This window comes from Falco punctatus (assembly GCF_963210335.1).
Source record: "Falco punctatus genome assembly, chromosome: 8".
In the NCBI taxonomy this organism is placed as follows: Eukaryota; Metazoa; Chordata; class Aves; order Falconiformes; family Falconidae; genus Falco; species Falco punctatus.
The window spans coordinates 49,094,462-49,122,234 of NC_137588.1; the positions used below are offsets into that span (position 1 = coordinate 49,094,462).

The 27,773-nt window shown below is 38.4% G+C and overlaps 1 protein-coding gene across 20 annotated transcripts in view; it reads right to left on the reverse strand.

Moving 5' to 3' along the window:
* Positions 1–27,773, reverse strand: part of TENM2 (teneurin transmembrane protein 2) — a 1,028,597-nt gene that overhangs the window by 232,119 nt on the left and 768,705 nt on the right. For 18 of the 20 annotated variants that reach the window (XM_080399947.1, XM_080399949.1, XM_080399942.1 and 15 more), the window contains one exon: positions 15,352–15,561. The exons of the other annotated variants lie outside the window; for them this stretch is intronic. In XM_080399947.1, coding sequence (XP_080256073.1) covers positions 15,352–15,561 — 210 coding nt within the window. The remainder of the gene's footprint in view (positions 1–15,351; positions 15,562–27,773) is intronic. 20 annotated transcript variants of the gene reach the window in all.

Genomic DNA, 27,773 nt, shown 5'->3' on the forward strand with positions numbered 1-27,773 from the left:
GACCACACACCAGTGATTGCCCCCTTCAGCTGGGACACCTGTCAAGGTTTGAGATTCCCTACCCGAGACCAAGAGATCCTTCCTTACCCAAGGTGGAGAGACCCCTTAATCTCAACAGATTCTTGGTGACCCATCACACGCTGAATTAATACTAATGACTCCATTTAGTTAATTCCTTTACACATAAACCGTTGTTCAAGTACCAGACTAAGACTGGACCGAGCTACACCTAAGCTCCATCAGTTCAGGAAGCAAGGGGGTCCCCTCCCAACAGGAGCACCCCCATTACCCTTTCGCACCTCCGCTCTCAGCATGCACCATCCCAGCTTGATTCTAGTTCAGTATTTTCTTTGTATGCTTCATCCATGTAGCCAGTGATAGAGTGAACCTTGCCATCAAACTTTGTTAAGCTGCACTTAAATTCATATTAAACCTACTTTTGCTAATACCTTTGACAGTGATTCTTTGAGAGTCCCTACATCACTCATCCACAACAGCTCTATGTCTGCCTTAAGCAGTGTCCATTGCTGTGAATTTTACTCATGGGAATAATTAGCAATGTTCACATATTGCTACTATGCCATTAAATTAAAAATGTTTCGTGTCTTTAACAGATTCCAAAATGCAAATTGTAGATGGAGAAAGCATCAAATCTTATGAAAATATGTATATACTTTCATACAGAACTTTCACACAGAACATACAGAACAATTTCTAAGAGCACGGTGGCCCAGCAAGCCGAGAATCCTGCTCTCATGGTGGGGTTCCTTTGGGATGTACTAACTGCTTCCACCTATGACATTTCCTCTGTGATTCCTTTGCAGTAAGAAAATAAAAACTTTTATCTCAAAAAAAGAACAGAAGCGTAACTGCTGCTCAAACTGAAGACTAATGAGGGGAGATACAGAGATTTTTGGTGTTGGGAAACACACAGAGAGGTTAGAAAAAGTACAGAGAGGAAAGTTATTTTTTCTCTTTTCTACTTACTTATTTTTATTTTATTTTTTCTGTTCTTTGATAACACTATACTTAAACCAAAATATGAAATGATGGAATTTTGCTACAGTTTTGTCAGACTTTTTAGATGCTTTCTCATAAAACCACCTGAGAGCATTTTCTGGGAATAAAAACAATTAAACTGCAGAATTTTTGCCCAGACTGAAACATAATGGTGGTATTTCTGTAGATCCTTCCAATAGAAGTCGATAGAGCTTTAATACCTTAAACAAACCAATTGCAATGTACTTTTAGTAATCAAATGAACCTAACAGACTGGTTATTAAAATCCAATTCAAAATTAAAATTCCCAGAAAGATGTAAAAGTATTTAATGTATAGCTTTAAACATCTAGCTAATCCCCACAAACCCAAACCACATGCATCCTCCCCCTTTGAACCAAACAATGCCCAGCCACCTGGAGAGAACAAACATCAAACAGCTACCCAGAGACTGAACTGGGACCTGCAGACCCCTTAGAAATTTGGAAATTCAAAGTAAATCTGCCTATCCTACAAAGAAATGCTATTCCGTAAAGCAACCATTACTATCATATGAAGAAACCATTGAAAGCAAAGGCTGCTGATCCAGTGGGATCCACCAGTACTAATTTCGTCAAGGAGATTTAAGTGTTAAACATTAAGCAGGTGCTATCAGAAGAGTCAGCTGCACTGTTGGGGTTCTGGGTCTCCATGAGCAATCGCTGTAGCTCCCCAGAATAAAACTGCCATGATAAAGAGCTGTGAAACAGTACCAGTTGCTTTGTGACAGCAGGATATTAATGGAAATTGTTCCAAAAAAAGAAAATGAAACAAGATTCTCTAATGCATTTGTGTTTCTGGCATGATCTCAGAGGAACTGAAGAACATGGAATCTTTCCAGCTGTCAACAATAAAAAGAAAAGAAAGAAAAAGAAAGATATTCAGAAGAACTGGTCTGTGGTTGGAATAGTAGTGAAGAAATAAGTTTTGTAGCCATCTATACACTTCTGGATGATGATTTCCAGTGATCTGTATTATATAGCTTTTTTTTCCTGTAAGTGATTTGGAAGAAATAGCTGTGCTACCTGTGTAGAGGGACTGGGCTTCAGTTGCTGACAGTACACTTTTTAAAGTTTGGTTTCTAGCCAGTCTCGAGCCTTTCCCTCCCATTAGCTTTATTAAGTACAGTTCTTCACCAGCTTTTCTGCATTACCAGAACCCCCAGTTCTCAGCCTCTTCACATACATCAGTCTCCATAATCTCATCATGCTTTAAAGTCAGTATCAAAATCAGAAACTCAGTCTTGGAAATTCCTCCTTTTCTTCATGGTGGTCTGGTTGTCTCTCTGCCCTTTTCTCCAGCTGCATTGAGCACTCACAGTATAACTGAACCAGCCATACCATGTCTACTAAATTTATTGATTTTAGAATAAATAACTACGCTTTAACAGGTTTCTGCCTAGTGCCTGCTTCAGACCACAAGGAGACAAAGTATTCACAAATATCTAATTAAATTGTGCTACATTTTTAGCTGAAAATTATAACAGAGGAAGAGAGAAGAGATTTGGAAAATGCAGAAATAATAATTATTTAATTTTTGAAATGATGAACCATTTCATTTGGAAGATTTTTAAGCAAATGCTTGCAACTTTCATTTTAAGGATTTGTGTCTGTTTTTTTTTTTTCTATCCACATCAAAAAAAAAATTAAACAAGAAGGTTGAAACTTAAAACGAAAAAAACTCTACCGCATATTTTGTTCAAGATTTAGAGTAATTCGTATTGCTCTTCCTAACAAATTGCAAATTGAAAAAGTCGAAGTTTCTAAAAACGTCCAAGTTTCTTCTTTCATTCCACATAAGCCTCACCAAGTGCCTTTATTATTATTATTTTTTTTTTTTGGCCTCCACATTACTGTTTTTTGCTTTTGTAGCAAGTTTTCAGCGACACTGGAAACGAAGGTGCCAGGAGCTGATGAAACTTGTATTGCAGAGTCTCTAAGGATTCACATGCCCTTCCAAACTACCTCAGTTCCAGTCCTCATTCTCAGCACTTGATAGAGTAATTCAGAGCCATCATTCACCACTGGAGCTCAAGCTCCCCAAACTCCCTTCTCTTGACTTTGTAAATTATGTTCTCAGAAATCTGGAGCTCGAAAACTTACAAAGATTTTACACCTTTTCATGTTTCCTATTCCCTATAATGGACAGATCTGTGTCAAGTGAAACAATTATCCACCTGTTTGTGGGAATAAATATTAACAAAAATACTCAAATGCTGTGTTTTGTTAGGCAGAACTTTTCACACTTCATTACATAGCTGAGGAGTCAGCCTGGTGTTTGGTGTGCAAAATTCCCACTGATTCCAGCAGAAGTGAGTTGTAGAACTCCGAACAATTACCATGGCCTACACATTACAGATTTAATTAATTCAGTGTGCAGCATTAAAGTTCAGATTTCAAATCATGTGAACTTGCAGTTGTGACTTTCCATTTTATTATATACTAGTGTCCCGGTTTCAGCTGGGATAGAGTTCTTCCCAATAGCTGGTACCATGCTGCATTCTGGATTGAGAATGAGAATTATGTCAATAACATTCTGATGGTTTTAATTACAGTAAGCACCACTTAGCATCAAGTCAGGGACTTATCATCTTGTCACCCTGCCCTGCCAGCGAGGAGGCGGGGGGGAGGGGGGGGGGGGGGGGCACAAGAGGCCGGGAGGTGACACAGCCGGGATAGCTGACCCCAGCTGACCCAAGGGACATCCCAAACCACATGACATCATGCTCAGCGTATAAACGAGAGGGAAAGCTTAGTAAAGCCGGCTGGGGGCTTCTGCTCGGGGGCTGGCTGGGCATCGCTCAGCAGGTGGTGAGCAATTGCATTGTGCACCACTTGCTTTGCATATTCCAATTCTTTTACTATGATGATGATCATTATTATTACCATTATTATTATTTTCTTCTTGCTCTGTCCTATTATAGTCTCTTTATCTTTCTCACTTTTACCACGTCGACTCTGTCCCCCTCCCGGGGTGGGGGGCCACGAGTGAGTGGCTGTGTGGTGCTTAGTTGCCGACTGTGGTTAAACTACAAAACCCAACAACCAGCTTGCAGGTTTGGAGATTCAAGACCAAGAAGGAACTTTCAAAATAACAAGGTCATAAACCTTTTTCTTAGGGAGTACTGAGCACTGAACTTATCTGCTATTAAAAATGAACTTTTGGGGCATGGTAGTTGGCAGTTCAGTCAACCAGTCTCTCTTTGGCAGATTTTGAAAGATCTGGCAGCAAAGTAAGAGACCCCAGTTTTTAGGGGTTTCGTATATATAGGCTTCTATACCCACACATTGCTTTTCATAATTTATAAACAGTTGTTCTCCTTTTCTGGTGTTTTAATTATTGTTCCTAAATTAACAGAGCATCAAGGACAAGGAGCCTTTTCAAAACAACAGAACTTCCATACTAAGTCACCAACTCTCTTTCCTTTTAATTTACTAGGTTTTTGTAAGAGCCAAGATAAGTACCAGCTATCACTACAATCATAAAGATACTGTTACGTTTCTGCTTGTATGTATGCATTTAGTTATTTTTTTCACAAATCATTAGATCCGACCTGAATAAAAGGAAAGAAAAGCTCCATTACTGAAAAATCATACTGTTACAGCCCTATGATATCCAACACAAATGCATTAAATAGAAGGGAACTATTGTAAAGGAGCGCCAAGTCAGGCAATACCTTGGTGGGGTGAGGCAGGGACCGAAGGAGAGCTGAATGACAAATAGCACCCTAAGTAGATGAAAAAGGTCACTGCAATAAAAGCAACCTAGGGAACTGGGAGCAAGTGCAGTATCGCCACAGACTGGAAGAAAACACAGAAACCAAACAAATGATACAGAGTGAGATGAAATTCACATGTGAATGCCACAGATTGAGCTGTGGAAGCATTTGGGGAGCTGGCAAAATGGAACAGGATTCCCTTTATGCCTTGATGCCTAGTTATGTGAAAAACCAAGCATTTACTCAGGCAATTAACTTCCACAAATATTCGAAGCCTTCAGTTTTTTCTGTGCAAGAATCTGGCAGAAAAATAAATTGCATATATTTGTAATGTAATAAAGAAGGCAATACTGTTTGGTTGATTAGCTTATGTGAGAAAAAATAACCCCTCATCTGTACTTGTAGTATGTAATTATTACAAACAACTTAGGAAATACAACCAACAAAGGAACTGGTCAGTTCAAGCCTTGCACTCAAACTCCTTCTGTTCCTCAGTCCTTGGAGTGGCGTAGTGTCAGCTATACACAGGCAAGGTGTCAGGACAGACATGATGCAAGTAGAGAGCATCACCACAGGCAGAACGAAGCTGAAATGCCATGCTCAGCTCTGAATGCATCCCACAACATCAAAGCCTCTGAACATTTGCTCAGCCTCCCAGCGTAAACTCCATGGCATGCACCTCCATTGTGCTCCTTCTACAGGAGTTTGTAAAACTGCATCAAAATAAAGCAGCTGTTTAGTGGAGAAACCACATGCTTTTATTACATTTGCACTGTAAAAGCAGCTGCACAGGGTTGCTAAAGTTGAAATCATAAGATAAAATCCTGGTCTACAAAAGCATGCATCAGCAAAACCCAGCAGAAGATGCAGTGATGCAAGCAAAGAAGTCCTCTTCACATAACTTAATGCATTTCAGGAATTGGATTAGGAAGTAACAGGAAAGAATATTTTGCTTGGATGAGCTGTGTTTTCAGTGGAGGGTTTCATCAATAAAGCTGTATGTGCAAACACTTTTAGTGTACATAATCCCATAGGGCAATAGGGCTGCTGCAGGTAAACAGAAAGGGAAAAATATTCAGAGTAAAATGACATAGTTCAGATTTCTTTCTGTTTCTGCTGAAGGGATAACAAAACACATGCATGGGAGAACTGTCAGGCAAAGAGTCAAGCATGAATGGGGTAAAAAAATAGCAGTGAGAATAATTAATATCCACTTAGCAGTTTCTCCAGCGATGTGGTGAGTTCTCCATCTCCTTTAGTTTTTAGAATAAGACTGGACACCTTCTAAAGGAAAAAAAGTCCTAATTTCTATTGATTGACTTATGCTTTATATGAAAATAAATTCAGTTTGTATAGATGCTCATGTGATCAATAGATGAGATTTATTAACAGATTTGTTTGATAAGCTGCTAATATTTATAAGCATATTAGAAACAGGGTTTATGTAACCTTAACTCTATTCAGGTAATTATATAACCAGGAATAATAATTAAGCACTAGATAAATGCAGAATTTATCATTTAAATAAAGCAGAAGTGTATGGCTTTGTTTTATCAAAATCAGGAAATCTCTCAGACAAGATACTGACTCAGATGAAAAGTGTCTCCTTGCCTTCAAGTGTTTGCAACAACACTTACTTGGATTTAGAGAGAGAGAGAATGAAGACACTGAACTTTTTGCTATTACAAAACCAACCAAACAACCCAGAGAATTTCCTGTGTACAAATATTGCAAAGATATCTGAAAAAAACCCCAAATGCTAAATATTAGGTTCTTTATTTTATAGTCCGTGAAGCACATATGGCTTACATACGCTTGATTCTTCACTACCAAATTGTGTTGGTGACAGTTAAAAACATGAAATGTTTTCTAAATGCTCCATACAAACAGCAGCAGAATTAACTATAGAAGTTGTTAAGACTACATCATTGACAATGAAATAGGAGATGTGGTTCAGAAGATTAAAAACTTTTATCAAAAAATAAAATTAATAGAGAAATTCTGAGAAATTCTTTCCACACGTCATGACTTACAGCAGATAGCATTATCAAGAACAATTTTAGGCTTGCCTACACACAAAGAACAACTGGACTCAGCATATGAAAAAAAAAAAAGTTTTTCTGCTTACAGCTGTAAAGACCCCAGTGCCTTTCAGTTTTCAAGCAAGGTGTCAAGTCTAGGCACCCATTTTCTTGGCACAATGGCATAAAGCAACAGTAGCTAGTCTAAGCATCAAAAGCATGACATTTATTGGTGATCTCCAGCTAGCTGCTAGGAGGCAAGATAAGGATCGGTAATGAGAAAAAACTACTAAGTTGTTTCCCAACTATGGGAGCCATCAGAAAACAGTAGAGTAACGTGCTGGAGAAATGGACCATTTGAAAGTCAGTAATGCAGCTGCTTTTCTGTGCTGCTTTTATTGCTACAGAGCCTCTCTCTTCAACACATTTACAAGCCTTACACTAAAATTATGTGAAAGCAGCTGTAGAAAAGTCTTCCCAGCTTTCAAAACCATGGTGAGCTTAAGAAAAATACAGAAGCAACAGAAATAGAAACTGTTCTCAATTCCATAGCTTTTTGTAATACATTATCATTTTTAATACCACAGAACCTTCTGTTTGAGGGTTTTTGTTACGATTATGAGTTCATAAAATTATAAATACAATGTTTCTGCAGTATCTTACTATCTAGAATCACATCTTCTGGCTGAAATTCAGACATCTGCTGGCATTATCAACATAGGCTACAGAGATCATCATCAGCAATAATATCAGTAATAGTTGCAGCAACATGGAGCTAATACTTAAGGAAAAGTACACCCTTCAGTTTCAATGGAAACACATAGCTCATGCTGTTCCGTCCATTTCTAACTTGGGTCCAAAGCTCTAAAATTAGACCTAGTGCTCAAGAGATGCAATAGAATTAGGATGTGACTGGCCATTAAGGATTTTAAGAATTTAAGTATTAAAACCAAATTGGAAACAAAACAAAACAAGCTTTTTGAAGCCCTCGCTGCTAAACACACACACTGTTTAAAACACTACGTGTAGAAAGAGACCATCGTTTAAAATCTCAATGTTAGGCCAGTCTTCGTATCATCAACACTAGAAACCAACAAGGTTTAGTTTCAATTCAATCTTATCTGCTGTAATAGAGGAATCTATATTGGCCATTGGACATCTGCTGAAGAGAAGTCTCTAAGAAATATAGCACTGTTCATGCCCTTCAGCCACATTAAACATTAAGGATAGAATTCTTCAAATTAACGCTGCTTTCGTCTGTTGCTGGGGCAGTGCATAACAGCCATGGGTGCCAAGATAGAAAATAATCTATAGCACTGAAATTGTCAACAACGACGACAACATGGACCCAGAAAGAAACAAACATAATATACTTTTAATTTGGAAATAAAAATTAACATGATCAATCTGCTACTCTTTCTTGCACTGTTGTAAAATGACATTAGGGAAAAAAAAAAAAAAAAAAAAAGCTGTTTATGCTATTTCCCTGTGAATATATTGAATAGGAAGTGCTGTTCCTCACCATAATTGTACACACAGATGTAATACAGGGCCGCCTTTCGAAGGCAGATATTAGAAAGCATACAAAATAATGTAGAAAAATGAACCCTGGAACCTTAACTGCTTTTAACTGTTGCTGATTTAAGCACAATTTCATCTGAAAGAGCTTTCAGAAAGATGTGCTGCTTAAATCTTAACAAATGCATACAGAGGTTCGGGCAGAAAAGTAAAGGTAGAGAAGGCCAAAACTTTTCTTACTGATTACTGTTCCTCCCTGCATGATGTGCAGAGACCAAAACAAACAAAACCAAAAGTAAACAAACACCAGAGTAAAACAGCATCCCCTCTCCCTGCCCCAATTATAATATTGGCAAGGTGAGAAAGATTTCAATTCCAATGAAACAGTTTAGAACAAGGACTTCCAAATGAAAAAAATCTTTTTGCAAAATGATAAATAAATATTGATCAAGTATTCTATGCTCATTTTCTGTGCAAGTACACGGGCAAGACCTCTACTACCTGTAATAACAGTACATGAGCAAGACAAGCCTGATGCCACTGTACAGAGCGGATTGAAAAATAATGCCCATGGACTTAAGAGTCCACCACAGGAAAGTTGTTTTGGATCTGAGCAGAATTAAATCTCACTATCATAAGGGCCAATACTGGGAAACTACAAAACTTCTGAGAGCATCGAGTTTGGAATGGAGTGACCTGTACCTTCTGCTGGGGCTGCACAAGGAGCTAACATAAACCTTCTCACCAAGTCCTGGCCAGCCTTGTGCCCCATGAAGAACCTGCAGGTCTCCCACACCTCTGAAAGCCACTCTCTGCTGAAGCTGTCACAGTGGGTAGTTTTAAGTATTTCCCAAGGATGCCGACTTTACAGCCTTTCTGAGCAAACCGTTCCAATACTTGATCTCCTTCATGGTAAAAAGAGTTTCTTCTCATGTTTAAACTGGTTTTTCTGTATTTCAACTTAAGCCCATTGCTTCTTGTTCTGTCAGTGGACACCACTGAGAAGAGCCTGTCTCCCTTGTCCTTACTCTTCCCCACTGGGCTAAGATCCCCCTGAGCTTCAACTCCTTCAGGCTGAACAGCCCCAGCTCTCAGCCTCTCCCAGGACATTAGATGCTCCAAGCCCTTGACTGCCTTAGTGGCCTTTCCTTGGACATGCTCCAGTAAGTCCACGTCTCGTACTGGCGAGCCTAGCACTGGACCCAGCACCCCAAACGTATCTCACCAGTGCAGAGCAAAGGAGCAGGATGGTGCCCCTTCACCTGCACACAGCCCAGGGCTGCTGGCCGCCTTGTCCCCAGGGCACACTGCTGGGTCATGCCAGCCTGTGTCCCCAGGACCCCCAGGTTCGCTCCTGCATAGGTGCTGCCAGCTGGTCAGCTCCAGCAGGGACTGCTACGGGGTTAGTCCTCCCCTGGGGCAGGACTTTCCAGTCTCCCTTTGTTGAACTTCCTGAACTCCCATCAGAGTGTTTAATGCTCTGTATTGAGCCTGGTTAATTGGGGAACAGTTCCTCCAGCAACGGGGTATCATGCTGGGCCAGCTATGCATGCCTAGGTTTGTTATCTACAGTTTAAACCCATGTTTTTCTGGCAATAAGATGAAGGTGCTACCTACTGAGATATCCAAACTCTTTTATTTAGTCTCTTAAGTAAGCTGAAGTCAATCCTTTATGAGGAAGAAAAAAAAAAAATGCTATGGATTCTAGAATTCTGTTGCTGCTACTTCGTTTTCTATCAGTTGGCAGATACAGAAACTACTTTCTCCACTCAGTAGGGGGTGATACCTAACATCTGAAGAAGATGTAATTATTTTTCTATAGGATTGATTTATTTCTTAAAGGTTACTATCCTCTGTACAGGTTTGCATTTCAGACTAGAAACTGGAAATATCTGTTAGACTGTCATGGGTTATAAAACACACACTTCCAAGCACTCCCAGCAGAGGATCGAAAATAAGGCCTCCAGCTGCAGTGCATTAATGAAAATTCTCACTTCTTTCAGAAAAAAATACATACTGGGTTAAACTGCAAGGCGCTGGTGGTAATTATACATTAATAATAATGAAATCCTATACACAGGTAGTATCTGTTGAACACAGGAGATCCTTCTAGATATTTATCCTGAATATAATGAATATTTATATTTTACAAAATATTACTGCATAATTACTACCACAAACCAGGGTCATAAGCATAAGGAGTCTTATTCTTCATTTCAGCTCTCATGGACAACTTTGAACAACAACAACAATTACTTCATTCAAGCCAACCTATTTCTCCACTCCTCTCTCCTCGCTGCCAACAACTGCTTGTGAAAAAAATCAAAGCAAACCCTGTCTTCTAAGCAGTGTCCAAACTACTCTGTGAGCAAATATTGTTACATTGAGCCAAATGCTTTGCATCACTGTCTCTGAGCCAAAAAGACACATCAACTCGGAAAATCTGGGCACGATCGCCCTTTCAGTTAAACTTCAGTAACTTCTTGGGAATCATGACAATATCTAATCCACAGATCAGAATTTTCCCAAAATCAAAATACTCCAAAAAATCATTCCTCATCTACTTTCTCATTGTTAGAATGGCCGAAGATGATGAATGTATCCAATTATGGATGCATTATATCACAAACTATTGTGTGAATACATATATCCTAGGGGGTTTACTAAAGTTGAAACCCAAAACCAAACAGTTTTTCTGATGGGATTCCAAAATTTGGTTTAATAGGAATAAATCCTATATAAAAAAGCAAAGGCAAAGGTGCTGTCAACAAAGCCCTTATCTTTTTTTCTATGCAAGACTGAAAACCAGCCTGTTATATTGTATCATGATTGAAGCATTAAAATGGCATTCCAACAAGATGAGTCACCTTATATTATCAGAAAGAAAATACATACAATGTATACAGGGAAAAGAAATAAACCCGTTCCTACTGTTAGCTGTTAAGAAACCACACCAGAAAATAGTGTCACAGGAACTGACCTTCTTTTAAAAGGGGGAAAAAAAATAATCCACTAACTTTTAATGGATAAAAGGTCTCATTTCCTTCTATAATATTTGTGGTTTTCAAAATACTATCAGCAGGTGCACCAGATTTCAAAAACCTCTTGTCCTTCATCACATATAATTGTGCTGCATATTATATTAAGAAATACAAGCAGAGGAATGTAAGTGATGGGAGTTCAATTAAAAACAGCATAATATCTGTTGCATAGAAAATGATTCTGCAACTGAAATCAGGTTCTAATGAGAGAAAAAAGGAATACATTTTCACATATTTTTAATTACATAGAATTTCCTCAAACATGATTTTTAATAATATATTCCATTAGGTTAACATCATATTTAAAGAAAGTGCATTTTCTGATTTCATTTTAAGTCTGATTTTGAGCAATTATTGTGTCATTGTTCTGCAGCAGAAAGGTTGAATTCATTTACTGTGTGGTTATGCTAGTTATGATTGATGTCGCTTCTCCAAATGATAAACCAATCACCCTGATGATGTAATGTCATTTTAAGAGTGCTATAATCACATTTCTCTCAAACTGGAAGCTCTGATGAGTTCTAACAAAGATTTATTGTAGATTAAAGGCCTTCATAAAATCAACAATAGATTGTTCATTTGTTGGAAGATTTGATTAGGTAATTTTTTTAGGCAAATGAGTTTTCCAGATATATCAAGAATGGCTATCGTGAAGGGCACAGGGCAGTACATGTGGATGACTATCACCTCACATCCAAGAAGACTCATCTTAAACTCGTTGAGGAGCTATCCTGTAATTGTAGAGGTTGAAGCAAGCATAAGTGTACAATCAGACAAACAAGAGGACACTTATATGCAATCAGTACGAGACTTGTGCAAATATTTCATCTTCACCATGTACTTTGAAAACTGATACAAATGTTTAAAGAACCACCTAGAAAGTGCTAGCGAGTATTCATCAATGATCAAAGATTATCTGGAATCTAAGCCTGCAGTCTAAGTATCTTCAAAGCTTCCTTTATCACCCAACCCCAAATTTAAACAAAATATTTAAATTTATTTACTCTCTCCCAAATGTCCAGATGTATTTTACTAAGTTTCCATATAAACTAAAATAGATTTTGGAAAAAAATATTAAAATAATTAAAAAAAAAACCAAAACAAAACAAAGCATAGTTTACTTTTCCATATCATGTGGATGGTCAAAGCTACTCTGAAAATCTTTCAAGAATAAGGATGAGCCACAAAAAAAAGGGTGAGCTTTTCCAATTTATGTTTTATGTCACTATTTGTAGTATAGACTTATGAACACTCTAAAGGAAAAATTGTGAGAACTACAGGAAAAAAAAAAAGACATCGCTAAAAAATGCTTATGAGTTTCCAGAGGCTGTATTAAATCCAGAGGAGCTCATGCTATAGGACACTCTCAGTGACAATCAAACAATTATGCATGTGTATATGGCAAAAAAAAAAAAAAAATCAAGAAAAGATACAGCTGCTTCTTATACCCTGAAAAATAGAAGTCATTAGATATTATATGCCTGTTTATTAAAGAAGGAAATGGAGTATTTGGTGTAAAAAATGTTGAAATACAGAATAAACCAATCAGCTATTCATAAACAAAGAAAAGCATATCTGAGCATGCCAAAAAGCTTCCTCAGGTCAAGCATGTAAAAAAGGTTCCTTGGGTCAGTCCACAGTAACAGGTGTGAAAAACAAAGCTTTTAAGGAAACAGTGATAATTATTTTAAATGAAACACAAAAGTTCTATCAAATTTTGAGATGTTTTACTGCACCTTCCTTCATCTGGCTTCATAAGAAAAGCCATGCTGGTTCACTCAGCCTCCAACAGCGGCTATAAATACCAAGTACCAAGTATTCAAGTATCCTCCAAGTCTCTTTTTTTAGTTCACATTCCCTGACCTTGATTTTCTTCTACTTAGCAACCCTCTCCCATTGCATCTCTCTCCCATTTACTTTTCCCACTCCTCTTCAAACCCTTGTAAACTGTTTGATCTACCACATCCTTTAGAAAATGTTCTCTGTTTATTCCTTTCTTCAGCTGCCAACACTCACCTGCTCCTGAGTTCCGAGGTGAAGCATGCATGCCCCAGCAACTCACTCCTGACTGGTAATGGTCCATCACTAACCAGTGAACCACAGCTGCTGCTTCCATTAATATCACACCTTACCTTTCTCTGCACTGAATTTCCTCTGCCATTTTATTGCCCTGTTACTTGGACTCACAATGTCCTTTTGTGATCCTCCACAGACTGATCTCATCCCTAGCACCCTGCCACCAGCTCCCTTTCTTACCTACCAGCTCACCATCTTCTCCAAAAATCTCCATGTTTCCTGAAAATGCACTGGGGAGCTCCAATTTCTGTTTACTGTCATTCAAATAACTACCCCCTTGCAGGGACCTTCTCTCTTACCGCATGTTTTAGTTTCCTTGACAGCACTTAGTGACAGATTTTGCTGAGACCCTTGAAAATACAAAGACCCTTCATCAACTACATCACCCTTATTCAGAAATGGCTGACCTCTTCAAAGAACTCTTTAAATGTTTCTAAGGCAGGACAACCCTTACAGAAGCTATAGCAACCCATCACAGATAGATCATATCTGCTCCCCGCCTCTAGTTCTACCTTTTCTGCTGAGTTGCCCATTACAGATGTTGAGGTCTGCAGCTCCTCAGACACCCCTGAACCTGTTAAAAAAACTCCTCAAAACTGGTATAATAATTTTCCACCCGCAAACCTCAAGTAGCAAGGAAGCATGCTCAATCTCTGAATTATTACTTCTTTGTGTAATTATATTTTAATATATTAACAGACCATAGGGTTAGAGAATGATTTAGGATGGAAGGAACCCCCGGAGGTCCCTAGCCCAGCCTCCTGCCAAGCAAGGGCAGCTCCGAGGTCAGGCCAAGCAGCTCAGGGTTTTAACCAACCTGTTCTTGAAAAGCTCCAAGGTCAGAGACTGCACAGGCTTCCTGGGCAACCTGTTTCAAACCAATGCTTAGGGAAAAAGTTTTCCCTTATATCCACTCTGAGTGTTATGTTTCAGCTTCTGCTCGCTGTCTGACCCTCCCACCACACACCACCAGGCACTGTTTAAAGGGCACCGTTCCAGTGTACCGTATGCACCCACCAAGGCCAAAAGTTCCACACCACATAGCATCTCCAGTACTGTCCAGATGCGTAATGTTACAGGAAAGAGTGACCCTGAGCAGATCAGAAACTGCATATACAATACAAACTTATAGTGTTTCGTTAAATAGACAGGAATTGCACAACAGATATCGATGTTAAAAAAAAAAAAAAAGGCAAAAAGTAAGGAGCTGTAGTAACTTTTTGTTTTGCCTGTATTTCTAAAAAGGCATTGCATCTTCATTCCTCAATTTTTGGCTGTCATAATGAAAAGTCAGCATCTGATAATTAAAAATTAAAAAAAAATAGAAAAGAAAGAACACCCTAAGCACTACAGATTATATGACTGATAGCAAAGCTGCAAATGTTTTAAAACACTGGCCTGAAAGACAAGAATTAATTTGCTGAGAAATAGAAGTATCTTAGTTAAATGTGACATTGGGAGTAGAGAATCAGACAGATTATGAAACAAGAACAGACACAGAATGGCAGAAGCAACACACGTTTTTAGATACAGAACCTCATCTCCTACATGAGACATTAGTGGACTAGCCTACGCAGAACCATTGTGCGTGCACCTCTCTTAAAAGGTGCATCAAGAAGCAGAAAACCTACTTTGAAAAATAAGTCCCTCTGATGACAATAATTCAATAATATTTTTACATTGCTAAAACCACCCCTAAAACCAAAAAGCTCTCTTATAGTAAAACAAAGGAAAAACATATATGATGTACGGTGTTTCCAAAAAATGTTCTGTGAGACATAACAGAAAGGCTTTTTGTTTGCCCTGTTCCCGTCAATGCTCTCAATTTTGTGGTGATGGAAGAACACATTTGCAAAAAAAAAAAAAAAAAAAAAAAAAAAATTCATAAGACTGGCACAAACATGTCACAAACAAACTCCGTATGTTTGCAATTTTCTTACCACTGCTGGAAGCCTGCTGTGGCCCTGAACACGCTCTTAGCAGATATGAATTAGGAGAGAACTCCTCATCAGGATTGGTGTCCATGATTTGATGGGACGTATTGCTGTCTAGCAATGGCATCTGGCAGCTAACTGGTGGAGGATTATGAGAACTGGGCAGCTGAGCAGATGGGAGAAGGCTAGACGAGGATGTAGGTGGAATGGGACGACCTGGGAAAGAGGACACAGGGATCAAAGATCAGCAATGAATGTAATGAAAAAACCCAAACAGCCAAGTAATTGCACTGTAACCATCCATCGTTACGTAGGATAAGTGCTGCGCGGAGCCACAAAATCTCTCCACCGGTATGAACTTGTCCCTTTGTATCATATTCAAGGCATTGTGAGCAGCTATGGTATGAACTCGTTCCAAAAATCCCTCCACAGCATCAGCTTGTACCTCCCCTGGTGAAGAGGCACTGGGTGCCGGAGCGCACCTGCGCACCCACGGGCAGCATGGGCACCCACATGCACAGCCAGCGCTGGAAGGCCCAGAGCCGCACACCCAGTTGCTGCAAAATGCAAGCGCATCAGCTATGGATTTTACTGGCAGGATTTTCACAGAAATAGGGGTTTTGGGGGCTAAATAAGACCAGGGAAAAAGGGGAGTATAATGAGTTGATTCCTGGAATTACAACACACACATGTCTGTAATCATCTCTTAAAATAATGGTAGCGTTCAAATTTTATTTTATATATTTTTTTTAAACCAGTGAAATTGTTCCAGTACAGGAGTGTATCAGAGGCACAGAACACAAACCATATGAAGGCTACCTCCAAGCTAAGTTCTTCCTGTGTTGTAGTTCTTTCCAAAGCCCACCAACTGGACACATAAGGGACAGGAGAAGTGAAATGGAATTATTCAATTTGTAGAGACGAGCTAAGCTGGAATATGGTCTGAAAACTCTAAACTTTCCTGTCCTTTCACTCCCATTTCTTTCTGCACTGGTGCTGTAAGGGCAGAATTTCCTGCCTAGCTTACCAGACAGATTAATTTCAACTCTGACACCCAATCTTTATTGCGTATAACATACCTCAGCCCACTGTAACAACTTATTTCTGGTCAACTAAACTAGTGGCATCAAGCCAAGAAAAATAAAATGTTGATACTTATTTATTCTTTGATTTTGTGAACCTTCCTCTCATAACTTGATATCAATCCATTCCACCAAATGCACACAGATGAAGACAAGTTTGCAGTTTGGGGGTTTCTGGGTTATTTTTTTGCATTGCCTCTTTGAACATGACCAGATATAGGGATGCGAGGAAGAAGAGAAACATGCATTCTGATCTCTGCAAGTTTATATGGTGCATTGGTGGAACTGTTCATGAATAATTTATACATAGGAAAATATGACCTCTGATATACTTCCAAAGTCTGTGAGGCATAGAGAGATCTGCTGCATGCTAGCTATAAATGTTAAACCACAACAAAATCACATAAAGTGGTGCATCCCTATTTCCATCATTCTTAAAGAAAAGTAGCAGAGCAAATACACACTAGCTTTCTCATATGCTTCATCTTCATTTTTGGAATCAAGAACCCCTCACTTTATATGAATGATACCAAGGCTTATACCACAGGTAATCTTCTAGAGTCACACAACAAATTCCAAAACAGGGGCCTGGGGGGGGTGGGGTTGGGGAAGAAAATCAAGAAAATTAAAAAATCCCAGCCATCACATATAAATTATATTTGGGGAGCAGCAATCAACCAAAGGTATGGGTAGATTATAAATAAAAAAAACAACTTTCACTGCAAATAGCATGAACTACTTTCTTACCTTCAAAAAGTTTGAAATAAAATAAATACCTGGAGATAGGCAAGTGACTATTATGCTTATTTTTTATTATATTTTTAACACTGGATAATACATTGATGATTAGACTAAATGACCCAGTTATCATATGACAGAAATGGGTGTAAGCTGCTCCGTAGTAACCCCCATTTACCATCTTTTATGCTAGAGAAAATTCAATATGCATTGAATATTTTCATTGTGGACTTGCATTTACAAGGAAATAGTTCTAATACTAATGACAGGAATAGTTACTGTCATTCTTCATGATCATGCTATTGTTACAAAATACTATGGTGAATACCCTAAACATTCAAGGGAGGTGACTGAGCAAAACCAGTTTGTAGTTATTTCTTTGCAATGTGTTGGAAACACGCAGAAAGGCTGAGGTTTGACACAGCTCAGACAGGAACGTGACACTGTGCCCACTGTGTGTATTTAATTTTCACATATTCTGGCTCTGCTTCAACATTAAGAAGTTAAAAAAAAAAGCTTTATAAATTCAAAATCTGTTTTTACAGTATCATATGGAAATACATTGCCATATTATAAAGATGGTGGCCATGTGAGGTTATGAGATGCAGGGAAAAAGATTTTTCCCCTCTGTGTAAACTGGTTAGGGTATTTCAGAGAAAATTAGGTACATCTTTGCAGAATACACTGATAAATGTAAAAAACCACAAATTCTTTTGCCAGGAAAGTAATCACATTGTTACCTTCATGCAATAATACAGCCCAAATCCCTGAAGACAATGCAAAATGTCTAATTACTACAGCTCTGTTTGTAGCTTAGAGGAAACAGAGGTATCAAGTTGTTGAAACGTTGCATCGTTTTGGTGGGAAGTTGGCTCCTGAGGAAGATTCGTCCATGAGCACATGTTAATTGAAAAACATAGATGTCTGTGAGCCACAGAACCTATTGCTAATCTGTCCTGTGGTTAGTTTTCCTAATAAACTGTCAAATACGATTAAAACTTTTCTTGTGGTTTAGGCATTCTTGATCTTTCTGTCAAGTTGATTTTTGGCATCTACTAAACGCTAAACTCCCAGTACAGCCTTTCAGTCTACAGTAGCCGAGCTCTGGTAGAGCAGCTTCTCGCTGGATGGCTCTCCACCCCAGCCCCTGGAACACACAGAGTATCTTAAGACACCCAACATTTTATAAAATTTGGTGGGAAGTGAGTTGCAAAATTACTGAAGAGGAACAGAATGAGACACTATTAAGCTTTGTTGCCTTAGGAAATTAATCTAAAGGGTAACTATTTGCAGTACCACAGTCAAAAGAATGGTTGTGAAACTACCAAAGAGAAGAGAACATATGCAGTTAGGCTCTAAAGAGCACGATAAATGCAATTTATTTGTTACTATATACTCTTAAGTTAGAAATAATGGGCTTGATTCATACTACTGAATGCTAATATCTTGGTCAAATAAATTCAATGTACCATTCAGAATAACAGACTAAGCTTTACAGGTTTTATAAACCTGAGCTTCTTGCCAGACCATCCTGTGTGTCTGCAGATGCCTTAACAGTTGCATTTTGAAACCTCCCACCTCTTGAAACGATTCTAAATTTCCATCACTTCACAAGGGGACTTACAATACCCTACAGTATTACAACACACTGTGAAGTATGGTGACATCAGTATTCTGTTACACTGCTGTTTTCAAAAGTTAAATCCATAATGAAAACAGTTTACACAATTTGTGTCTACTCTTCGTATGTTAATATGATAAAGCTTCTATGAATAAGATTTTTATCTAGCTGTGCATTGACAGCAACCCTATGTAATGGTTGGTTACTTCTAGTGACAGCAATCATGTAATTGTGTAACATACCCAAAGAAACGTAAAACAGATACAAATGCTTGAAAGGGAAACCAAGCTCTTAAAGCTGATATACTACAATTTCAACAGTAGAAGTTAATATTAGTTCTTCTTCCAGTAGCTGTTCATATGCAAGTTCATACTGCATATACTCATGCATGGCAAAGGCTTGTACAGATGCTGAATACAGTATTTGTAAGGCATTTTTTCAAAAAAGCAAGCAGCCAAGAATAAAACACCGCCACCCCCACCCCCCACTTGCTCCTGCCATTTATCTTATCTTACTACTTAAGAGTGAAGGAAGAAACTTGATAAGTCCTTCTGAAGGGCATTCTGATTTGGGATAGCTTTGGGCTTCCTCATTCTGCAAGGCCTTTTTTAACCTCTTATCACTTATATTCCCTTGTCCCCTAAGATTATATATGAGACAGCACAGACTTATTATTTCCGTATTTTTTTTCCCCACCAGAGTCACATCTTTCTTCATCAGCCCAGGAACTTTTATGAAACCATTTCTCAATTACTGCAACACTTTAAGTCCCTAAGGCTTAAAAACTGATCTGCTGTAGAATCTACATTCAAAAATCAGGCCACGCTTGTGCCTGGTAATGATGCCACAGCTCTGCAACCATCTTCACATCCACAAATCTGAGGATGCAGATCAGACACTGGTGTCAGAAATTCCTTTAATATCGTTAAGGCCAGCCTCAGGGCCAGAGGTTGAATAAGGCACAAGCTTACCAGCGTGACCCTGCTTTGTGTGGTCACAGTGTAATGTAGCAAGGGGTGACACAGAAGACTGCCTCAAATCCAGACACTTCTATGACAGCTAAGAAGAGTTCTGTTCATTTAATCACAATAACACATTTGGGAAAGAAATACTCTGGTTGCTGTTAGCCTAAAAGACTGAAACCCATCATCAGGATACCGGAGGGGAAAAAAAAATAAATGAACGAGACAGCCTGCAATCACTCCTAGCATGAATATACATAAATAAGAGACACAATCAAAGAAAAGAAGCAAGCTGCTTATCAGTTACTGATGGATTTTTAAGATGCACTTTCCCTACTCTCCCTTCTTTCTGCTCCTGCAAAGGACCTGCAGAGTTCTGTGGGTGAAAAAAGCCCCTGTGTGTGAAACCTGGCCGCTTTGCTCCACCACAGGGCATGACAAGAAGCAGAGAACAAACATGAGAAAACCCCTCAGAATGTAAGAATTTTGACACATGAGCAGTCACTGTGTAAATATGCGTTACAAAAATACATCTTGAAGAGTATGTTAAGTAACTTTTCATCTACCTGTAACATAGTATAGTATTACAACCTAACAAGAGATAAGAAATGTAACAGTATATATATTTATATATGTATTTATGTATTTAATTATATTTACACACACACATATATACATACACAGATATACATAATACCCCCAAAAAAGAATATTTTTTAAGAGGTCTAAAGGATCAATCCAGACTCTTAATAGCCATTTTGCTATTATCTTTGTCAGGGGGGGGAAGATCACAACCTGTATGTTGCCATCCCACCCTCATAAAGTTATCCATTTCAATATAAAAACTAATGACATTAGAAAATATCTGAAACCCAGAGGTGGTAAATACAGATCTCAAAGCTTACTGTACCTGCAATGGAATTCTAAAGCTTTTCTCATCAGGAAAACGTCACTTCTAAGGTTATCGCATATGTAGCAAAAATCTGTGTAGGTTGTTCAGCCCCATACATTTTCAGCACATCACAGTGAGAATTTCATATACTACACAGCATATCTTCGCTGATAAATTACACTTATTAAATCATGTTCCTATGTGAGGCTTTTATACAAGGAAAATTAAGATTCAGTAGCTTTAAACAGCTGGTAACCTTCATAATCAAGTTGAAGTGATAACTATTTTGTACTTCTCTAAGTTAGGCTACCTAGTATACATGCGGAGAATAAACATAAATGATCTGCAATAACTACAGTTAGTCACGTAAATTGCTATCAATAAAGTCACTTACGGCATTGTTCTACAGCTCTGATCATACAGCCAGGACTCAGAAAAGATCTACACAAGCCAAAACCCCACTGTGCAGTCCTCAACACGTTAGACTGCAGAAAGAAGGGGAACTTTAAGATAACTGTTTTGGTTGTGTGGTTTTTTTTAACAACTGTTTGGAAGATGTCGTAGCATTCAAGTATTAATGCAGGAAGCTCGGGAAGTAAAAACCGAGAGGAGATGAGTTGTTTCTCCATAAGTGATGCTATCAGAACAGAAACTGTAAACCACTTAATTGGCAATTAAGACTTTGACATTTACTGATTGAAGCTGATACTCATGTTACACCAAAACAAAGTATAGAACCCTATATAAAGTAATCCTATAAAATTATGTTAGTGCCTTACGTGATGGGCAGTATCATTAACAGCAGTTGCTGTGTTGCTTGTATTTATTAAAATCATGCAGGGTGGGCTATCTAGTAATGGTGTCGGCTGGGCATTAACTAGAGATGATAAAACAGAAGGATCAGCTCTCCTCCTGCTTTGCTTCCTTACTTCAGGAAACAACTGGAAAGCTGAATGGAATCCATAGGAGGGCCGCTGGCAGGACCCTGCTGCCAGGGGTAACACCCACACCCGTCTCCTCCTCCAGTACAACATCATTCTCCCTACATTTCCAAGCCAGCCTAAGCGAAGCACCTGCATTGTCAGCAATGTTAAACTCACTTTAAACAGTGAGAAATGCTGCTAAATGTGTCAGGAAACAACTAGATAATGTAAGATGCATGTTTTTGCTGTGCAAAGCACTATAAATTAAACAGGCAGCTGATGAAGGTGAAACTTTCCCAAGGTATAGCACATTCAGCAGACTCTCATTCCTCCCCAGAATAATTGCCTTCTGCCAGAAAAAAAACCCTTTCTTCAGCTATGTGTGCAAATCACACCTCGCCAACGGGCGCGGCACTCTCAAGCAGAGTCAAATTTAATAAATTAAATATATATTGTCATATCTGGCATAAAGCATATAAGTATTTTCTAGTTGATGAAATTACTACAGTTACCTGACAACTGGAAAAATCACCCATTTTCTGATTGGAACAGCATCTATTATTTTTGATGCTAAAATAGCATTTGCACTTCAGCGCACTGGAGGCCAGCCTGGAGCCCCAGCAGACAAAGCTTTCCTCAGGGAGAAAGCCATCTTCCCCCAGGTACTGCCAGCTCTCAGGAGAAAGGCAAGACACACCACCTAAGAGTTACCTCATCTAGCAAATAGCAATGCTAATCTATTTGTAAAGAGGACTCAGTTAACCCTTTATTCACCAAACTGCATTTCAGGGTGACAAGATGAAACGAAGACCAAAACGAAGGAAGCACGAAAAAGAGGGAAAGAAATCTGGCAATTTGTGATCATTTTCGTCAGCATCAAGTTGTTTTCTGTTGCTGGTAAAATCCTGTTGCATCTTTTTTCTCTAAGGCAAACAAGCTTCAAAACAGCACAAAAAGGACAGATCGACAGAGCTATCGCTGAAGAAAGGTCCTTCCACTGCTTCAGAAGCTCCTAGCTCTCTGAAAGTAACAAATTAACAAAATCAGCCAAGCTGAAAAAAGGGTTTTACCGAGTCTATTTCACAAGAGTCAAAGGAGAAAATATGGTCTTCCTACAAGTGTGGGGCTGATACCCCTGCACAGACCTGTGTATTGATGTTTTCAGGTATTTCTCTGCATCAAAACAAACAGTCAGGGTGACTAAGGATGAAATTGATACCATCATATCATACAAGGGAAGGCCAGAAGGTGGCTTTGAAACAATTAAAAGAGAATGCCAAAAAAGAGATCTAGACACAGTAAGTCATCACCTGGGATTTACGTAACAATGAACTAGTGAAGACAAAATTGGTGCTGTGGGTTTATATCTTTCCCATTTAAGAAAATGAGCGACATCTTACGTGCCTCGCTTAGTTTTTTCGAAGCATGCTTTACGCAAAAAAGTGCACATAGTCTAAGCAAGAGCACCCACAGAGTGAAGACAATAAAAAATAACTATAATTATGTGCCAATGGCATAGGCAAGAATATGTCCCAGAAGGCAGTTTCTATCACGGTGTAAGGAAGGATGTGTATCTCCTGCCAGCAGCCCCGCCGGGAGCAGAGTTGCGCAGCTCTGCATGGAGCACGCAGCCCGGCCGTGCTGTTTGCACCCACACGCTGCAGATTATGCTCTGCCCAGTAACCTTTGAAATGGCAGAACCATTTGCAGAGCGCGATAGTTCTGTCTACAACTACCTCTTTGCAGACTGCAAGTGTGACTGTTTGGCTACTATCCCCTTTGCTCCCTGGAGCTACTTCCCTTCAGGAACGCTTCACTTGGGCCCCTGATGCCCCAAGACCTTTCTTCCTTTGTTTTTTTGGGTGGGTTTTTCATTTCAAGGCAGCTGAAATGTTGAAAGGTTTGTGTTGCAGTTCCCCGCAGCAGCGGGAGCCCAGCGGCAGCGTTGCTGAGGCACAGCTCCATCACACCATCAGCATACACACTCCTAGTGTGGTCAGGGTGAGTGAAGGCATTTACATTGGCAAGATCCCCGAAGATAATACTGAAGGCAAACGGTGCAAGCAACATCCATCCCTCCCCTCTGAAGCAGGCAACAGAACTAACTCCTCTCTCAACCACACCACAGTTTCCTAGAGCCTTCCTGTGAATCATCAAAAAGCAAAATCAACTCTAGGGGACCAAAGCCCTCAGGAAAAGGGTACTGAAGAAATTAACATGTTCCTGCCAAAATCTTTACCTCCTTTATGAAAATATGAAAGACAGTAACATAGGATGATCTGATACAACATAAAATATAGTCTTGAAAGATTCTTACATTCACATTGTACAAGAAAACACAGTGCATTTGTTTAGAAGTAATGCAAGAAATCATGGTCTTACTATGTAGGTATAGAATTTTAATAGTCTAGAAGCTGAAATGTTGTTTAAATAAAATGATCCTAAAACTCAAGGCTATTTCCTTTTAGGTACATATTATAATTTATATTATTATTACCAAACAATCCTGGGGTGGGGGTAGAGATAAAATAAGAAAATCCCAAACAAAAGAAAATAATCGCACATTCTTTGTGACAGTAATGCATAAAGTCTCATTGGTTTAGCATTGTTGTAGTTACAGTTAAATTTTGCTGGCACAGCAGGAAATTGTATTACATGTGATAGAAAAAAAGAAAAAAATTTGAAACTGCAACCAGCTTCTGTTACAAAATGAAAAAAGAAAAAAGTCCAATGTTAAAATATATTCATATTCCGTATGTTTCTCTTCCCTGTCCTCTGATGTAGAACCATGTACTGCACACCCAGGAATACAGTTTGAGAACTGTACATAATAGAAAAGGGACAAAAGAAGAACCACCAGCAAGTCCTGGTGTCTATTTTTTATTACAGATCCGTTCTACAAGCTTGTTCAAGTTTTGTTATCTTCATTAAACCATTTGACCTCTGCATGTGGTTAATATTTCCTGAATTACTGTGCACGTGTAATCCCTGAATATGAAAATCACTGTACCAATGCAAGATACTATCATCACTAAAATCTATGCAGAAGAATAAGACTAACTTGAAAATCAATCACTTCTCTTTTGACTTTTAGCATTAAAGTTAAATTAATTTTCCTAAGCAATCCATCTACAAAATATATCAGTTTTATGGAATTTGGATATTAAAAATAAGTAGATGGTCATGACTTAAAAATTATCTAAACCAATTCAGTATGTAAAGGAATAATTTGCTGCTGTCAAAAGCTAATGACATTTAATTCTTGCCTTGTTAAATCATCTGAGGGCCCTTTCTTTTTTAGTTAAAGAAAGATAAATAATAAAAACAATTTACAGCTAGAAGATGTTAGGATTTTGCAGCTGTTCAATGTCTTTTGGGCAGATTAGATTCTGTAATGAGAAGTTATAAGCCTCATTTTATAAAAGCTGTTGCTGTCTTGGGAAAAACATCAGTGAATAAGATTAGAAAACCCTTTTCCTTCATGAACCTATTACACTAGCAAGCTGATTACTTGGCATATGTTTGATACCTTCATAGCTGGAAAATAGTAATTTGTTTCAATGATTTTTTCCCATCACTCATAAAGTCAAAATGTCTTCTCTAATATTACCGTTCCTCTGATTTAGCTAGTGACATCAGAGCAAGAAGAGACAGACAAATCTACGTGAGCGTTAACTCACACAAATTGCATTAACTTAATTCCCTTAAAAAAGGACCTGCTGAACTTAACTCTAACTAACATTAAATTATAACAACTCATCAACTGCCTGTTCCTTCTGGGACAAAAATAACATTCTAAGATTAGGAATGTGTTTAGAAGAAACTTACTGGAAGATTCACAACCATCATCATATCCAACTGAATTTCCACCTTTATAGTAACTTTCTAACATGTGCAGCTTTTAAAAATTGGGAATAAAAAAAAATTTCCTATTTATCAATCTTATCACCTAAGCATTCACGCCAGGGAATTCCAGTAATGAAAGGGTTGTAATTCAGCCCTAGGTAGGTAATTACCAGGCACCCTATGAAATCTACTTCCATAGATAAATCTACTTGATTTGATCTCTATTCTAGTGACACAGAGAGTTCAGAGTATGCTGTGCTACAAACTTGTTTCCACTATTCAAACACCTCTCGTTTCCTTTCATCTTATTAAAATTCTAAATACCGTTAAACAACCACTCTTGCCACCTTCACTACAAATCCTCCTGAATGATGTTGGCTTTATTTCTATTAGAGAAATTTATTTCCAGGAACATTGCAACACTTAGTGATTCAAGTGCCTGGAGTCACTAATAGGTGGGAAAAATAACACTATCTTGAACAAACATGAGAAAACTCAGACCTGTAATTATTCAACAAACTCTGTGAAAGTCATACATAGATAGTACTAACGGGTGGGAGTTGGATAATGATTAGAGAGTTTGTGTTAACTCTTTGCAACCTACTAAAAAAGCAGCTCTAATTTCTGGTGAACAAATGTGAAATGAACACAAGGCGTCACATGATCAGTATGCTGTGAAGGGCTAAATAATTTAACTACTATTCTTAAAGTCTGCTCTATCATACAGTACGGTGCCAGTACTATATTCTGGCTAATTCTGCTTCAGGTTATTAAAGTCTATTTTTCTTAGTTACACATACAGTTTAAATATGGTGTTCCTATTTGCTTTCTAAATATGTGTAGAATGCACTTCTGAATCAGTGCTGAACAACTGCTGCGATACACTCTGGAGATGTTTGTATTTTAGTGCTGGGAGATACTAAGGTGCACTAAGTAAAGCATCAGTATGATGGGAATTAATCTTCCATTACTCTTGATACTGATACTTACATTTATGTGATATTATCTTGATATTTACATTTTTCTTGCTTTGTGTGGTTTCTTTTCTCAAGATCCAATCTTGCACTTCTTACACAACTGGTATTGACAGTAGGAGAAGTTTTGGGTGTACAAGGAACCTAAAGGCTTTACTTTTCAGCCATGTATGTCACTGGCAGGGTTTTCCAAAGCACAAAAGCGTGTAAGCATTTAACTTCCACCATTTAATAGCAAACCACAGCAAAATCTCAGCTCCATATAAGTCAATACAAATTGTATTTTTCCCTTCAACACAGCCAGCATTTCACCCGAGAGTCCTAAGAAGCTTTTGCACAGAGAGAAGCTCCTCCAACAGCAGTATTTTCCCGACTGGAATACCAGGCTGCTGCTGTTCATTCAATTCAGGATGGTTTACTCTGCTCAGATCTAGGAATACAGCTCGGAGCTAAGCTGCAGTTCAAAATCAAGGGGGAGAATGAAATACCATCACTAAGAAGGAACTAGACCTATTTAGCCCATTAAAATCTCTCTGATGTCTTCCAGCAGAGCTAACTATTCCCTGAAGAAGACATGAAATACAGAAATTATCCAAATCCAGGATTATGGACAACCTGCCAAACCATTTACAAATGAGCAATTTAAGTGCAGATAAAATTTTGTTTAGCCCCTGTACTGAGTAAGGTTTGAAATATTCCCTCCTTTGTAAAGTTCAGAGTTGGGGAAGTAGAGTCAAAAAAAGAAAACCCATAAATTATGGAAGTAAGGAAAATATCATTTATTGTTTGTGGGCCACACCTTAAATGAATACTGGAATCTGCTCACTTTGCTTATATGAAAGCTGAAAAATGTTGATTTCTTAAGTGAGAAGGCTTATGTCAAATTTCACTTTGTGTGAAAAGATTTAGCCAAAATAAAACCTTCCCGAGTGGCAGATTGCAACATTAACAGCTATCAGACCATTAACTATTTGACCATTGCTGTGTATCACCGTAATTAATGGCACACTGGGAGAACAGAACAGGAAATTAAAAAGATAAAATTTCCTTTTAATGAAAAGAAATTGCAGACATGAAAGACTACTATATGGAAAAGGGAGCTCCACTCTGCACTCTGCAGAAAGAAAACCTGTAACCTGATTTAACGGCATTTGCAAGCACAAAATTAGATATGCTAAAAAGGTAAGAAATCTTTTCATTATAGTTACAGTTAAAGTTGCCAGAAAGAAGGAATAAAGATACATGTTCTTCCCCTAAAACAAGTGGGCTCTGTTCCATGCCTTTTGGTAAAGCAACCCCCCTCCCCCAAAAAATCAAACAGGCTACCAAATAGCTTGAATGTACTATTATTTCAGCATGAACTGTATCTTTAAAATAATGACAGTTTCTC